This window comes from Mytilus californianus, unplaced genomic scaffold, assembly GCF_021869535.1.
Source record: "Mytilus californianus isolate M0D057914Y unplaced genomic scaffold, xbMytCali1.0.p SCAF_1, whole genome shotgun sequence".
NCBI classification, from domain to species: Eukaryota; Metazoa; Mollusca; class Bivalvia; order Mytilida; family Mytilidae; genus Mytilus; species Mytilus californianus.
In genome coordinates, this window is record NW_026262581.1 from 5,283,835 (window position 1) to 5,301,804 (window position 17,970).

Below are 17,970 nucleotides of genomic sequence, written 5' to 3' on the forward strand. Positions count from 1 at the left end.
TTTCCAACTATCTCTAAAGAATCAGTCTGTCATTCTGGCCACGGACAACACAACAGTTGTAGCTTATCTCAAGAATCAGGGAGGAACTCATTCACCTTCTCTTTATCAGATAGCCAGAGACATTCTCCTTCTGTGTTTTCAACTCCAGGTTCATCTAGTGGTGAGACATATTGCGGGGCACCTCAATATTCTAGCCGACACTCTATCCAGATCCCTTGCTCCAGTAAACACGGAGTAGGAACTACTTCAAGTAGTTTTCAAAGCTGTGACTCTTCATTGGGGGTAACCTCAGATAGATCTGTTTGCGACCAGTCTAAATCACAAACTTTCAACATTTGTGTCTCCGGTTCCAGATCCAAAATATTTTGCGGTAGACGCAATGAGCCTATCTTGGAAAGGAATGTTCGGGTACGCCTTCCCTCCTTTCAGGTTTCTCCCCCCAGTACTTCAGAAAATAGTAGGGGAAAATTGCAAGATCATAGTTATTGCTCCAGCATGGCCGAAACAGTCTTGGTTTCCAGACCTTCTGCGCCTATCATGTGCTTGTCCTCTAGTTCTACCTCTGAGACCAGACCTTCTGTCTCAAATCAAGGGCAAGGTTCTTTATCAAAATCAAGAAAAACTTCATCTACACGCCTGGCTTCTCTTGGGGTTAGCCTCAGAAAGAGAGGTTTTTCTGAAGGAGCAACCAAGCATCTCACAGTCTGTCAGAGACTCCACTAGCATTGTCTATGATGCAAAAATGATCAATCTTCTCAGATTGGTGTAGTGAGCGGGAAATTGATCCTTTCCAAGTCACTGTATAAAAATTAGTAGACTTTCTAGTTTTTCTTTTTGAATCCAAAGGATTATGTCCCTCTACTATTAAGGGATATAGATCAGCTATTTCAAGAACTATTCATATTTCTGGTGGCCCAGATTTTGGAAACAATGAGCATATTTCTCTTTTGGTTCGTAGTTTTAGTCTTGAAAGACCAAGACGAAAAACTTTAGTTCCTAAGTGGGACCTTGGACTAGTTTTATCCTTTTTAAAACTTCCTCCTTTTGAACCAGCAGAAACAATAGATTTAAGGTTTCTTTCCTATAAATGCTGTTTTCTTTTAGCTTTAGCTTCTGGACGGAGAAGGAGTGAAATCCATGCCTTCTCTATTTCTGATGCTTGCCTTCGATTTAACAGGGATAAATCTTCTGTTACTCTTTTAACTGATCCTGCTTTTTTGGCAAAGAATCAGATTCCAGATAAGGGTGCAGAACCAGTCGTGATTCCTGCACTCCCTAGCGATTCTATTTCTGTACTTTTATGTCCAGTAAGAATCCTTTCTATTTATCTGGATAGAACGAGTAGTTTACGTTGTTTCTAACTCAAGACTCTCTTTTCCTATTAAAAAAGGAATCTCAGACTTTTCTGTTAAAACTATTTCTACTTGGATATGCAAATGTATATCTTTAGCTTATGGTTCTTCTAAGGCAGAACTTTTGAATAGTTTTAATGTTAAAGCTCATGATGTAAGGGGTATATCGACATCCTGGGCTCTGTTTTACAGTGCATCTTTAGAAGAGGTACTGTCTGCAGGTTTCTGGAGAAATGAGAACTCTTTTATCTCTGATTACCTCCAATCTATGGCTACTTTTGCCGAGAGTTTATACTCTCTTTGACCTATAGTTTCGGCACAAAGATTGAACTTTCCTCCTGTTTCTTCTGTTACAGGGGATTCAGCTTTACGTTAGATTCTGTTACTCAGAATTTATGATGGTAACGTATTTATAGCTATAAAATATTCAAATTTTAAAGTAAATTTGGATTTTATTAGATAAATACTTACCATCATAAATTATAGGTCCCACCCGCCTCCCCTTCATCCCCTTTCCTAACGTTTCTGTCTTGAGGAAATTGAATGGGAGAATATGGGCAAACAGGGGTATATGTCCGGACCTGTGAGAGTACGTTTATTTTTAGTCGGGATTTTCCATCTGACCTATGACGCAATTGGGGTTACACTCAGAATTTAAGATGATAAGTATTTATCTAATAAAATCCAAATTTACTTTTAAATTTGAATATTTTGCTTGTTGTGTGGTTGATTTATTTGTTTTGAATAGCCAGCTAACTTTGTAAATTGTTATTTTCTTCTGAGGAATATGTTTTGTGTCTGTTTTTCAATACTTTAAACTTTTTATTGAATAGATATTATTGTTATAATTGTACTATAAGAATCAAATCGGTCGGTTTCATTTCACACCCGGAATATGGCACATCAAGCCTATGTTATAATCTTGCATGATGTTTTCGACATAAATTCCCCTCGGTATGAACGACAACAAAAATGTATCACCGTTCGTGCTTTAAATTATACACCAGCAGACACAACTGCAATAATTTCAAAGCTGAATTGGCAATAGGTTTGTCCGAGCAAACCACTGAACATGCTGAAGCCAATGAATGACCTAGATGTGCGAAGCTGGCAGCAGGAAATTTTTTCCGGATTTATCTTTTTTTTTTCATTTGTTGCTTCGCATGCTTATTTTTTTCCGTGGCTTTGCTGCGCTAAAAATTTATTTTCACTTTTGTACACATTTATATCCTCAACTTTCCTGTATATCATGTTACAGAGTACTAGTATTCATTTTCATCCTGTCATATGCAAACATTTATTTTCAGTTCATACCAGGCCAAATTATTGATTTTCCAAATCCTCCTCCCTTCCCTCCTTTCGAAATCAAATAGTCGTCCCCTTACTGAAAGCTAATGAAAGGACGTCATCAATTAATAGTCTGAGAAAAGTATGATCATAAACATAATTACCATAAAAACTAGGATTCTACTGGTACAGCATGTTTAATTAACTGACTGAATTATGTCGAAATTCTTAGAGAAAAGGATTATACATTCTTTATATGCCTGTCCCAATTCAGGATCGAGCCGGTATTTGAGTGGTTGTTGTTGGTTCGTGTCTGTTTTTTTTTGGTAAATTGTTTCGTTATAAATTAGGCCGTTAGTTTTCTCAAATGAATTGTTTCAATATAGCTGACCATACGGCATGCGTTTTTCTCATTGTTGAAGGCCGTACGGTTGCCTATAACTGCTTACTTCCACATCTCCTTATTTTTATATTATACAAGTATTACATAAAATTAACATTTATTTATCAATGTTCCATGTAAATGAGGTAAGGTCAGATGAACTCTGCCAAAAAGACATGTACACTTTGCTACTATTCCATTCACCAAATATATTTGACAAACTACTTAAAGTATCTGAGATAAGGACTTGACCACTGAAACTTTACCTTGTTCACTGATCCATGAAATGAGGTCGATGTCAGGTGAACCATGTATGACCGACATGTAGACCTTGCAAGGATGCCATATAATAATTATTAGTAACCAAATATAGTTATCCTAGATGCGAAGGATACCAAAGGGACATTCAAACTCACAAGAGAGACATTCACATGACGAAAAAAAGCTATACAGTTTTTTAGCAGTCACTAAACCATGAAACTGAGGTCAAGGACAATGATTATATGACAGACGGGAACTTTGTAACACAATGGATGAATCATCCGATTCCTCTACCCTCTGAAATATAAAGATATACAAATAGTTTATGGTGTTGCCTCTGCCACCATCATATTGTATGATGTATGCCTCGCATTCTGCGACTTGCTTCGAATGCGATTTAAAAAAGAACAACTGAAATTAGCTTACTTACGTAAACCTAGTCGGTGGGCTTTCTACTAAACAGTAGATGATGAAACGTAATAGCTACTGCTAGCTTCGGCAATTTTTCTATGTCATTTCATTCTGATTAAAATTCTGATCTATGTTAACTCGCGTGCTCGTATATATAAGCTCATATGAGGATAACGAAATCAGAGATCTATATTTTAATTAGTTTGATGTTGTTAACAATCCTCCTTTTGTAGATAATCTTTGACTTCATGTCAATTGTAGGCCAATTTATGCTCAATAAGGCATATAAGTGTGTAAGATGTAGTGATTTACCTGTTTCTAATTGTCATTTTGTTTTCATATATACTTTAACAGAAACCCTCCACCTTTTTCACCGTTTGCAGTCTTTCTTATTTCTAAAAAGCAAAGATATACTCAGACCTGCTAATTCAATCCATTCTGCGTTAATATTACACCAGTTTTGGAACTAAGTACAATTGTATGTGCTTCCACACTCACCAAAATAAAATTGGATATTTACCGAGAAAATCATTACGAACACCTCCTATCAAAAGACGGAAAAATAGCATTTTGAGAGGGAAACTTCTAAAATGTTAATATCTAAAAAACATCTCTAGAGATCACTTGTATCGAATCTTATGTAAAAATTTCGAATTTGGAAATTTTAATAGGTCAAGGTCACTGTTATTTAACAGTTGAATGAAAATTGTAAATGTGCACCCTATAAGTACAAATGTCAATCTCGAACCATATTTGGCAACATAAAGATCAAATGAGTCCTAAATATAGAAACTATAGTTATAATCCTTTCAATTATTCTAATCAATTTTTCTATAAACGCATATATGTAAGGGCGGCCAGCTGTCTAAACGTGACTCTGCGTTTTCCTTGAAATTTTAGCTTTGACCTTAGACCCAAATTTAAGAAAATCGTGACCATTGTAGACAACGACGACATCAATATTTCGATGAGGCTTGTTCTCCTCTTTCCAATGATATCAAATACAGCCGTGTGTTATTCCGTTAACCCAAATCGATCAAATTCGTTGACTGGGCACCCTACTACAACGGCTTTCTATTACCAATAATTGTATTGTTTCAGAAAAACTTTTACGCATTCAGCATTCATTTTGTACCTATCAACCAAGGGACAATGTTGGGGAAAATGGCTAGGCTCAAGCTAGCAGCCACTCGCTAGCAGCCACTCCGCTAGCAGCCAGTTTTCAGATATGTCTTTTACGCATTCAGCATTCATTTTGTACCTATCAACCAAGGGAAACTGTTGGGGAAAATGTGGGAACATATCTATTACATGCTAAACATGCAAAAATCTAACTGGAATATCTCGAATAGTAGGTTTAAATAGGATAGGATAACTTTCATTTTAAGTCGGTATATGATTATATCGACAATGTTGATGGTATTTGTTTGATTCATTCTCAACTTTTATAGAATATATACTATTGAGAACTTGGCATCTTGTATGGACACATGTCTATTGTTGAAGACTGAATGCTGTAATGTACGTTAGTTATTTTTGTCGTGTCATAGACGTATACCCCATATCTCCGTTTATTCATGTTTGTTTAATTGATTCACAACTTTTAGCCTCGGTACAATTTAGAGCTAAACAAATTATAATAAACACTTGTCTATTGTTAAAACCGAATGTTGACATCTAGATGTCTTTCAATGGTTTTTGTCGTTAGGTTTCTGTCTCATTTAGGTTTATTCCTATATCAGCTACCAAAAAGGCAATCAAAACACCAAGTCGAAGAAAAACAAAACAACACCCTGGCCGAAAGATATACGACGAAAAGGCAAACATCAATCTACATAGAAAAAGGGGGGGGGTCTCTTCCTATATGAAGGTAACGTTATATACATATGTGCCGCTGGAATGGGTCCCTTTTATATACGTCAAATATATCAATGGGGTGCAATTTTACGGAGGAAATATATCAATAGGTAGTAATTAACCAATTGTGATATATCAATGGGTCATAATTTTTCAGTTTGTTATGCAATGATCTTCACTGAATTTCCCAAACTCTTTGTCATTAAAATTTCCACATATATCTGCTGAAACTTATTGATAAAAGTTTTGTTATTGATCAAATTTTATTACACTGTCACAATTAATAATTAGAGTATAGTAAAAAAAGGTCACATATCGAACCTTTTGCACTTATTGCGTAACACATCGATCTATTTGCACTAATTTTGTTGCGTTTATTCTCATTGTGTTTTTACTTGTTATTGTTTGAAAAGTTCAATATTCATATAAATTAAATAGATATAGGAAGATGTGGTATAAGTGCCAATGAGGCAACTCTCCATCCAAGTAACAATTTATAAAAGTAAACCATTATAGGTCAAGGTACGGCCTTCAACACGGAGCCATGGCTCACATCGAACAGCAAGCTATAAAGGGCCCCAAAAATTACTAGTGTAAAACCATTCAAACGGGAAAACCAACGGTCTAATCTATATAAAAACGAGAAACGAGAAACGAGAAACACGTATGAACTACATAAACAGACGACAACTACTGTACATCAGATTCCTGACTTAGGACAGGTGCAGCGGGATTAAACGTTTTAATGGTACCAAACCTTCTCCCTTTTCTGAAACAATAGTATAACATCACAACATAGAAAGACATACTATAAAATATCAATTGGAAGGCTTAACTCAATCAAAAAACGCAAATTAACACACAATGAACGAATAAATTTGATCGGTGATACCTGAATGCAAATACATAGTTTATAAAAATTATAAGGGATAAATAATTAAGGTCAAAAGTAATTAACAGGTTTAAACAAAGTTAAAGTATGATACCACTGTGAAATGATAAACAATATTTAGAAAATCATCACTTTTGAAAAAACCTGCGTCAAATTATACACAGGTAAATGAGAATAATTTTGTTGTTAAGTATACTTCTTCTTCTGTGTGTATAAAATCTTCCGTTTAGGAATACCAAGAAATTTCTTTAATATCAATAAAACTAATCTAACACTTGGTACATATGGGGTGAATATCAACAATAAAACTATACAATTAGTGCTAGATTAAACTTCCTGTACAGGTGCAAGAACAGTATTTAAGGAGAAATGAAATAATTTTGATGTTCATAGTACGAAGAAGTGAAAATTTGTAGTAATTCCAAATAATCAAAGCTGGTATATAGACAAGATCCATGTTAACATTAAATAACAAAAAAGCATTACAAATAGTATCAACAGGTCAAACCAACAAGAAAGTACGATTTGAGAGTACTAGCAGTTACTGACAGCTAGTTAAAAGCCAAAACAATTAATAATAAAAAATCATGCATCAAAGACTAAAATCAACTAAAACACATCCCAGGGATTTAGTATTTTAACGTCATGAACAGTCAAAGAAGACATCACTTGTGCAATGCCAAAAATAAATGTATCGACAGGTAGTAGGATAGTTAGGAGTGACTTCTTTATAGATAAAAATGAACATGTGTGTGTCTCTATACATCCCGTTTGAAAAGAAAATACAAATTTAGTTATGTTTTAATTTGCTAATGACAAAATCGATATTAGTGCCAATGTAAACTATATTCAGAGATCTAATTACAACATCGGTACCATAACCCTTACTAATAAGTTTGTTTAAAGGTTCGATGAGTTTACACGGATCACATAGTGATTTCCGCGCTTTAAGTACAATATTACCGTGAAATTTAGGATGTGAAATACCATTTTTAATAAGGTACAGCCAAATTTACTAATCAAATCTTTGTATCTATGAAAGAATTTAGTAAAAGTTTTAAGTAATTTATGGTAACGAAATCCCTGACTTAATAATTTACCAGTGATGCATTGATTACGTTCGTTAAAATCTATGACATCATTACACACACGGGCATACCGAACGAGTTGGGATATATAAACACCGTATGATGGAGCCAAAGGCACATCGCCATCTAAAAAAGGAAAATTAACAATAGGGAATGAAAAATCGTCTCTTTGTCGTAAATTTTAGTATGAAGTTTCCCTTTAGAAATTGAAATGTCTAAATCTAGAAAAGTATATTATATAATTGAAAAGTGTTTTTAATATATAATAAGATTGTATATGCATATAGGTACTATTTGAGCTGATAAATATATGAATTTGATATGATTTCGCTGTGAAATATATGTATAGGTAGGGATTTCACAATTATTCAATATATGAATGGGGGGTGTTTTTTAAATCCCAGCTGCACAATAGTACCCAAAATCCTATGTTGAGACCCCCCGTGAGAAAACAACAGACTGAGCAACATGAATCCACAAAACTCACGAGGATGAACTCAGGTGCTCGGTGTCAGCAGTTCCTTTTCCACTTCTATTATCCTTCACATTACTCCTGTGACAACTCCGTTAAAAATGAACTGATAAGGCATCACATAATCAAAATGATTATGATTAAAGCTAATACATGTGTGAACTGTGACGTAACGTAATAGAGAAGCAAAACATAAAGGGACATCATGGACATAGTTGATATTATCAATGACAATGTGAATTGTTCAAAGTGGGCCAATTAACTGGTTGGACCATAAATGAAAAAAAAATTAAAAGACGACGAAAGTCTTTGAAAAAGAGTATTACAAGTTTATACAAGAACTACACAATCCAAAAGTTTATGAAGTAACATTTTGGTTAAATAGTTCCTAATTTATAAAGTACTTATACATCCTTGGCTTTACATTTTGGGGGTTCGCGCGTTTTTGTTAAAAGTAAATCAAGAAAAGCGCTAAGGAGGTATTATTTTCATTTCAAAGTGTAAACAATCAATCGTTGAGTATGCAATATTTAATAAAGTATTTACTTTAATCTCTTCAACTGTTTCAGTTCTTATACATCCTTGGCTTTCAAATATTAGGTTTTTAGCGTTTCCGATGAAGGCAAATCCAGAAAAGTGCTCCAGACGCATGAAACTTATAGAGTTGTTTTCATTTTTTTTATAAAGGAACAGAATTTAGAATAGAAATAATCTATTCATGTAGTTCCGATAATTTGCTATACATACTAAAATTGTTAGGTTTTAAACAGATTATTCATGGAAAACACAATTATGTGTGATAGAAGGAAAACTTGACCATAGGATTTATGATAAATTATGAGAAGATAGCTCTTATATATATACTGTGCTTTAAAAATATAAAAAGAAAAAAATTATCAAACAAGGAATATTATTTGTAAAAAAAAAACAGTCAGAAAAATATGACAAAATACATAATTTTCTTCATTCAGATGAAAAGTCTTACAAATGAATGACTTTCTTCTCTCAAAATATACACATGTCATTAAAGATCTAGGCCGATTGTTTTCGGCTATTTTACAATCCAAGATGGCAGAAGACACTCGAGCTACCTAAAATGAAAAAGACAGAAAAAATCATGACAAATAACGAAAAACGACGGAAAAATGTACGTACATAAACAACACGACGATTGCCACATGTAGAGCATGATCTGCTTTCCCTGACGGAGCCTCTGAAATCACCCCGGTTTCGATGGGTTTGTGTTGCTCAGTCTTATGTTTTGTTGATTGTTGTTTGTCTTTTGGTCGCTATTTGTTTTGCCATAACAATGTCAAATTTTCTTAGACTTGTGAGTTTGAATATCCCTTTCATATCTTCCACCTCTTTTTTTTTATCTCTGGTAGATAGTTGTTTCATTGGCAATCATACCACATCTTTATTCTAATAAACCGCTACTATCAGTGCTAAGTCAGGATAGATTAAGAGGCGGAGGAATTCCTTGCTTAAATAAAAATTGAGTTTTATCTTAATTTTGGCGCATTCATATATCTAATTTTGACCATATAGAGGAGGCCATTTGATTTAGAATATTATCAGGAGATTGATTTATACATCTTTCAAGAACATAATGTGTGGAAATATGAATGTTAGTGGGTGTTTATTAATATACTGCGGCGATATTCTAACAAACTGTATATAAGTCCGACATTTATGTAAAGTTTGTGATTCAGCGGCCCACTTTACACATCAATAACCTCTAGAAAAAATGTGTTTAATCCTTATAAATCTTAACGCATACATTTGCATTTTTTTAATTAGCCGTCAAATCCACAATTGACATGTCGTTACTAAGGTGTGAGCCGCTATATTGACTTGCGAAAATCTATAAATAACATTAACGGTACCAATTTTTCGGCACTAGATGCGCATTTCCACAATGAATGTCTCTTCAGTGATGCTGGAGGCCAAAATATTTGAAAATCCAAATCTTATTAAAACGACGACGAGCTATAACCCAAAACGGACCAAAAATTATAGCCAAAACCGGGAAAATGTTCGATCAATGCAATAGAATTGATAATGAAACAATACCTACTTCAAATACTCCCTTTATATGAGATATTATCCTAATTTGAAGCGTATAAGTAATGGAATAATCTTCAGCTTGAAAGTTTTCATTCGTATGACGTCATGTTTTGCCACGACGTTAATTTTAATTAATGCGCCAAGATCCATTCATAAAATTTCGAGGAATTTGATCTTATTTTGATTTTATACATTTTTCCAAGCTCTTATGAATTATTTTTGATTTGCGTTAGAATAAAAATATCAATTCTGCTGGGTTTTTTCTGTTACGATTTTCCTGGAACCCCAGAATCCAATGCATGTGTATCGTATCGCGCATGAATAGATCACAGTGAAATCGACATGTTACGAAAGAAGTTTCGGTAACTTGGTCTATCGAAGTTTTAACCAAAGGAAAATATTCAAACGGAACAATCAAGTTGAAGTATTTTTAGATATGCAAATCATATAAGAATCATACACATATTAACATAAGAATTAGGGGGGGGGAAATATTATACTATTAACTGACCACAAACCGAATGCAAAAAAAAATCTATAGTTATTATGTTAATGCATAATTTGATTTTTGATTTCTCATGTTTAGTTTCCTTGTCCTTTAATGCTCAAAGTATAATTTTTATCTGCTTACATCCTTATAAATTACGCTAGAATTCGAATTTATTTCTGTATTTGGTATTTATATTATAAAAGATTTCCTCATAGCTTGTATTACATTAGAAAGAGTAGGATTACAGGTAAATACTAATTTTTATACATATCTTTTTATTTTTCTAGTCAATTTTAATCCGCATATTTAGAAAGTTTTTTTAAATTGAATTGAAAAGTGCTTTTTTCTGTTTCAAAAATTTGTAAGACTCTGTATTGTTGGTGAAGTTATAATTTACTCTTTTTTTTTTTTATCTTACCTTGAGATTATTTTAATTATTTAACTGATGTTTCCAAAAATATTCTATAAATTGCTCTCGTCATTGTAGCGTTCTTTAAAAAAAAAACCATGTGTATTCTTTTTATTTTTTAGTTCAATTACAGTTGCCTCAACACAAGTCTATTACAATGCGCTTACACGTGCTTCAAAATATACTCTTATTAACAGTTTTGGTTTACAGTGTCTTTTCTTTCAAATGCTCATTCGATTCTTCTTGTGATTGTATCTTAAACACATCAACAAATCTAATATCAGCAAAATGTTCCAATAGAGGTCTGTTGACTCTTCCGTATTTTTGCAATGCATCACACAGTCTGGGTTCATTTGACGGAAGCTACAACAAAATCGAACGTATACCAAACTATATTTTTGGAAATGCTAAAAACTTAACGTGCCTGGATTTGTCTCATAACAGTATATCTTTTTTATTTCCGGAATCCTTTCAAGGACTTGAAGAATTAGTTACTCTAAATCTCGAGTCGAATAACTTAAAGTATGATATTGATATGATTCCTTCAAACTGTTTCAAAAATACTCCTCAGCTAAGATACCTTAACTTAAAAACTAACGTAGGTTATTATTCATCTGCTCAAAAGTATCCAAACTTGTCATCACTCTCAGAACTTAATATTCTCAAATTAGATGGCTTGCCACATGACAGTTTTCCACGAGGATTGAAAACACTCAGCAAACTTTCATACTTGGATTTGTCGAGTAAAGACTGTGACATTGGAATCATTCAGTCGAAGTTTTTCCAGTACACACCACATCTTCGGTATATAGATATATCACACTGTCAAGTGAAAAAGGTTTGGAAAAATACCTTCAGTGGTTTGAAAAATCTAACACATCTTAACGTTTCCTACAACGAGAACTTGGAATTTGATGGCATTGGAAATATAACTTATGATTTACAGTTTACATCCATTGAGGTACTGAAATTCAACAAAGTACATGAAACATTTGCAATGAATTCAGAAATACGTCGCCATACATTGAAATATCTTCAGCATACAAATTTAAGAGAGCTGCACATGGATAGTAATAGATTACAAAATGTTAAAACAGGGGTAGTTTCAAAATTGCCAAAATCACTAGATAGGCTGTCAATGGCCGATAATATGCTCTCGTTTGGGAAATATATTTTGGAAGGAAAAAACATGAACATTTCTTTTCTAAACGTGTCATTTCAGTTTACTTCACATAAGCCTACATTTGGATCCACCGACAGATATGAATCGCACCTTAAAGCTAAACGTATAAAAAGAGCATTTGGAGTGAATTTTCCACTTCCGTTCCCAAAGAATCTACGAGAAGTTCACGTGAAGGGAAGTCAATTACAATTCGATATCCCTAGGTTAGAACTAATGGAAAATAAGTTAGAATATTTTGATGCAAGTCTGAACCTACTTTCACGCTGGCGCGGACCAACAGTGAACTTCTTACACCTAAAATTTTTGAACTTATCCAGTAATTATTGCTCTAAAATTTCATCATATTTTTTTGAAGGAACTGCAAAACTGGAAAAACTTTATATACAGAATAATTTGTTAGGTTTCAGCATTCCATATGATGTTAAAGGTGAAATTTTCAAGCCCCTTCGACGATTAAATACTATTGACTTATCACAAAACAGAATACCTGAATTACCGCCTTTGTTTTTCATATTTCTTGAACGACTCGAAATCTTGAATTTACATGACAATCTCATTGAAGATATTGACTTCAAATTAGTTCAAATGAAAAACTTATCTCATTTTGACTTATCAAAAAATCTTATCCAATATTTGGGAACTTCAGCGATTTTTCATTTGGAATCCGTGTCTGAGGATCACAGACTCTTCTTGAATTTGAGCGGAAACCCATTTGTTTGTTCGTGTGCTACATTGGAATTCCTAAAATGGATATCGGAAACAAAAATTGATTTACTTGATCGAAGCAAATATGAATGTAAGTACGAAAACGGATCAAAATCTTCACTTGCAAACGTAAATGATGTGTTCAACAAATTACAAAAAGAATGTTCTTCGTATCCCGGAGTCATTATAGGAATAACCGGGGCAATATTTTTGTCTGTTTCAATTATTCTATTTGGACTATTCTACAAATATCGATGGAACCTGCGCTATTTGTATTATATAACTAAAAATAGATTCCGTGGATATATTCCTGTAATAGAGAATTCAAGCAAATCTTACATTTACGACGCATTCATATCTTATGCAGAACACGACGGCAATTTTGTTCACCACGATGCTATTGATAATCTAGAAAAAGGAGGCAACCTAAAGCTATGTGTACACAGACGCGATTTCCTTCCAGGAAACGAAATTTCCGCAAATATAACGAGTGCTATCCATAACAGCCGTAAAACAGTTATCATTCTGACACGCCATTACTTAAATTCTCAGTGGTGCATGTTTGAATTCAATATGGCAAGAATGGAAAGTATGTACTCGCGAGAAACTGAAAATACGCTGTTTTTGGTTTTTCTGACAAAAATGATCCCAAAAGAGCTACCTTTAGTTATGATGGAGTACATTGATTCTAACTCTTATATAGAATATCCTTGTGACGAATATGGAAATGTTGTATTCTGGCGAAAAATGATAGAGGCTCTTCGTGCCTGATTTGATGGTATCATATATATTATTTATTGCGACATTATTTTATATATTCAGTTACTTTGAGACTTTGTTCATCTTTCCTTTGGGCTACAACAGTAGAAGTGGAAAGCGAATTTCAAATGATCGCAATACGATTTAAGAAAATTTTTTTTTAATCTGTTATAGTATAATGCTTTTTCTATTTATAGTTGTGACTTCTGATTTACAAGTTGCTCAGTTCAAACCAACCGGTGGTATTAGATATATCTTTACTTTCGAACGAATTGTTTGTCATATAAAAACACATATGCTACAATATCTTAAATTAAATATAATCACCAAATTGTTGATCCATATTCTAAAATTGGACGCACAATATATTAGTGTGATTTGACTGTAAGTGTTGCTCTCCACCTATTGCAATTTATTCAAAATTCTGACCAAATTGCAATTTGTTTCATCAAACCAAACTGTTCAAGTGGTCAGATATTTTGACTAACTGCTGTAGAAAACCACAGTCAAGTCGTGAAAGTGCAAACTGATTTAATAAGGCATACTTACAATCCTATTAGACTTTAATTCCACTTTATTTATATTATGTAAATGAAATGCGGGATTTCTATATATTATTTTCATTGTAATTGTCATTGTCATTCGAAAGGTGATAGGTAATAATTTTTGAATTGCTATAAAAATGTCCAAACTAAGCTTTCATACAAGTTTTCTTTGAAAAAGTCTTCTATATTCATAAGAGTCAGACATCAGTTTGAATTAAATCGTGTTATATTCAGCAAAATATATATGAAATTACAATACATTATTAATAAATTTTAATGGGAGATAATCTAAAATCATTGATCTTTTGAAATATTGATCTTATCACCCTTTAAAACTTCAAAAGAACATATTTAAGTTTAAAGTATATTTCACCAAGTATTCTAGAGATTAATTTAAAGAAAGCTTTGAAGTATGCATAGAAAAAACACCATTTTAAATGAAATAATTGCAGAACTTAAATTAAGACATTTTTTTTTGGCAATTCAAAAATAACTACCTTTCGAATGACAATTACAATCATCCTATGGATAGAAATTCTGAGATTCATAATCATAATATCATTGAAGTAGAGTTAAAGTCTAATAGGATTGTAAGTATGCTTTTGTTTATCACCTTGCACTTTCACGACTTGACTTGTTTTCTACAGCAGTTCGTTAAAATTTCTGACCAGTTGAACAGTTTGGTTTGATAAAACAAATTGCAATTTGGTCCGAATTTTGAATAAATTGTAATAGGTGGAGAGAGCAAAACTTACAGTCAAGTCATAGTAATACAAAATCGTTACTTTCTCAGACGTTTAATTTTGTAAAACATCTCCTTGTCAAAACTTGCCAAAAAAATAATAAAAACCATATACTATTGATGTGTTTCATTGAAACGTAATAACCAGATTTTAGACCAAGCAGATAGAGTTTGTAATTCCTCTTTAAGTCTCTGACAATCATCAGGGTTTATAATTTCATGATGAAGTTTATATCATCCGCAAAACGTTCAGCAGTAGAGCTAACTCAATTTAGTTGATAATCAAAGCTATTAAAATATCATGAAGCTCTTTTATTATTATGATTTGTTATTAGAGGAAGAAAATAAGACATCAGATTAATCTTTCGTTTTACAAAAATCTTATGTTAGTTATCGTGGGTTTGTAAAAGTCTACTTTTTCTACATAAGGAAATGCCTGTACCAAGTCAGGAATATGTCAGGAATGATTTTCATTCGTTTGATGTGTTTGAGCTTTTGATTTTGACAATTGATAAAGGACTTTCCGTTTCGAATTTTCCTTAGAGTTCGTTATTTTTGTTATTTACTTTCTACTAAGACATTTTAAAGTTATCGTTGTTCTGTAAAAGTCTACTTCACTCAGACATTTTAAAGTTATCGTGTCTGTTGTGAACATGCTGAACGGACAGGATTTTGAATAGTATTGTTTTTAGATTTTTTTTCGAACTTTCATATAGACAGGTGCATTCAAAATTTCAGTTGTTGAAAAGGTGTGGATTTCTCAAAAAAGTGAACTATGCACAACACTATCATAAACACAAAAAAAAGAAGGAATATATGAAAGACGATAATTTTCTGTGTACAGATTTTTTCAATACAAATTTGTGTGACATGCAATTATAATTCATTTTCTTTGAAAATACTGAGGTAAAGATCAGGCGCATTGTCAAGACAACTATCAATTGATCATGCATGGGGTTTGTTTGAAAAGGAAGCTCTATATATAATGCAACTTATCTCTTTTATTTGTAACTTAACATGGAGGTATTCAGTTTAACAAATAAATTTAAAAAATACATCTCAAAATAACTTTTTATCAATATGGTTACCAAAGAAAATGTTGGTTTGATTAATGATTTGTTTGATTAATGTATTCAGAGAAAGAAAAACCATAGTCCATTCCTTGTTACCTCAAAGTTTGATAAAATTTAATAAGGAAATTTAATGTGAAAATTTACCTTATTTGATATGAAATTTGATGGTTAAAAATATAAACGTTATAACAGTTAAATGTTTAGAAATATGAACTCGATGACTATAGTTTGTACAAAATTCGGTAAAAAAAGTTTCATATTGTAACATTTGAATATTTGAAAATTTTACTTAAGTATAATTACATCATTCAGGAAGAGCCTTTTTCATTAGGTTTACACAATTTAGTATTCTTCAAAATTTAAAAATAACAAGAAAGAAATTTTGAATTCACGTATTTGGCAGTCAGTAGGTGAGCCGAGAAGATAAAAGCCTGTATTTTGTTTCATGTCTTTGTAGGATTTTTCATTTTTTTAAATTTGATTGAAAAAATTAAAATAACAAAAATACCGTACTCCAAGGAAAATTCAAAACGGAAAGTCCTTTATCAAGTGGCAAAATCAAAAGTTCAACCACATCAAACCAATGGAAAACAACTGTAATATTCCTGACTTTGTACAGGCATTTCCTTATTTAAAAAATGGTGGATTAAATCTGTATGACAGTCGCATAGAATTCCATTATATTGACAACAATGTATGAGCAAAACAAGCTGGCCTTCAGGGATGATAAACGTAAATATAACGCTATTAAACGTTCAGTTTCTTGTTTTTCCCAGTTTGTGTATGATGACGCCGTAACGAGGGAATTTAACTATGGGACTAAAAATCTGAAAAAATCAAAAAAAAATCTGAAAAATTACCCTTCGAATGAGTGCCAAAAAATGTTTTTTTTTTGTTTTCAAATGAAACAGAAGACAAATGTTTGGTTGGTGAGAAAATTTGCTTACATTTTCCATTGCATTTGAAATTTAGCAGGAGATGACATTTAGATTGCCTGGAAGTGTTTTATCACAAAACATGAGGCGACAATTTGGAAAACACAATTCCTGGAACCATGTCTGTGTTCAGTGATCGAGTTTTTCTGGCACTGTTTTTGTTTTTAAATTTTCTTTGAAAACCAAGAATGACGTTTATAACATTGTAGAAATGAGCAGTAAATGCATCAGCCAAAAGGAAAGAAACGCAAACCGCTAGGAACTTAGACTTTTACGGGCAACACCTTCTGATTCAACTTGTCAATATTCTGATTTGTCAAATATGGAGAGTTAGCAAGATTCTGATTAATAACACCTCCTTAAAATTTAGACAACTGATTTTTCTCCACATCTTAAAAGAATTTGACAGCTGTTGATACAAAGTGTATATGCAGATATTTTGTAAGAAGTGCAAGATGACAAATGTAAATATACAATTTTTTTAGTCCATAGGAAAACATGAAGATTTCGGTCCCTTTTTGGCAAAATAAAATCACATTGGGTACTTGCTTCCACTTGTGTACTCTGATGCTGAATATACTATTTTATTCAAATAGGACTAGCAACATATGAAATAAGCCAGAGAAATCATTTCAACAATAATTTATTTAGCATGTTCAAAAACAAAACAAATGAGAATAAGCATATACATATCAACGGTATAACTTTTTATTCGAACTTTTAAATTATGATTAATTTTTGATGAAATTCTTTTTGTCCAAGTCATCTGTATGAATAAAAACTGCATATGTGACACCAAAGTGATGACTGAATTCAGTCATCTTGTCTATTTATATATCAAACATGCACTGGAACTTTCATCTTAATTAAATGAAATACCTTTGCAATATTCAATGGATAATACGTTTAAAATTAGAGATTGGTAGTAGTTGGGTGTGTGTAATATCCCACACAACAATTAAATGCTCTAAGGGGTACAGTTTTGAAAGTAGTACATTGGAAAACTGTTGACTGAATTCAGTCAATTTACAAACATCAAAAATCATATTCTTTTTCAAAA

The 17,970-nt window shown here is 32.6% G+C and overlaps 1 protein-coding gene across 1 annotated transcript; it reads left to right on the plus strand.

Annotated features, from left to right (window-relative positions):
• Positions 1-10,559: 10,559 nt before the first annotated feature.
• LOC127739323 (toll-like receptor 4) lies at positions 10,560-15,388 on the plus strand. The gene has a single exon (XM_052251001.1). The coding sequence runs from the start codon at positions 11,126-11,128 to the stop codon at positions 13,625-13,627; it is 2,502 nt and encodes an 833-aa protein (XP_052106961.1). The 5' UTR covers positions 10,560-11,125; the 3' UTR covers positions 13,628-15,388.
• Positions 15,389-17,970: the final 2,582 nt, after the last annotated feature.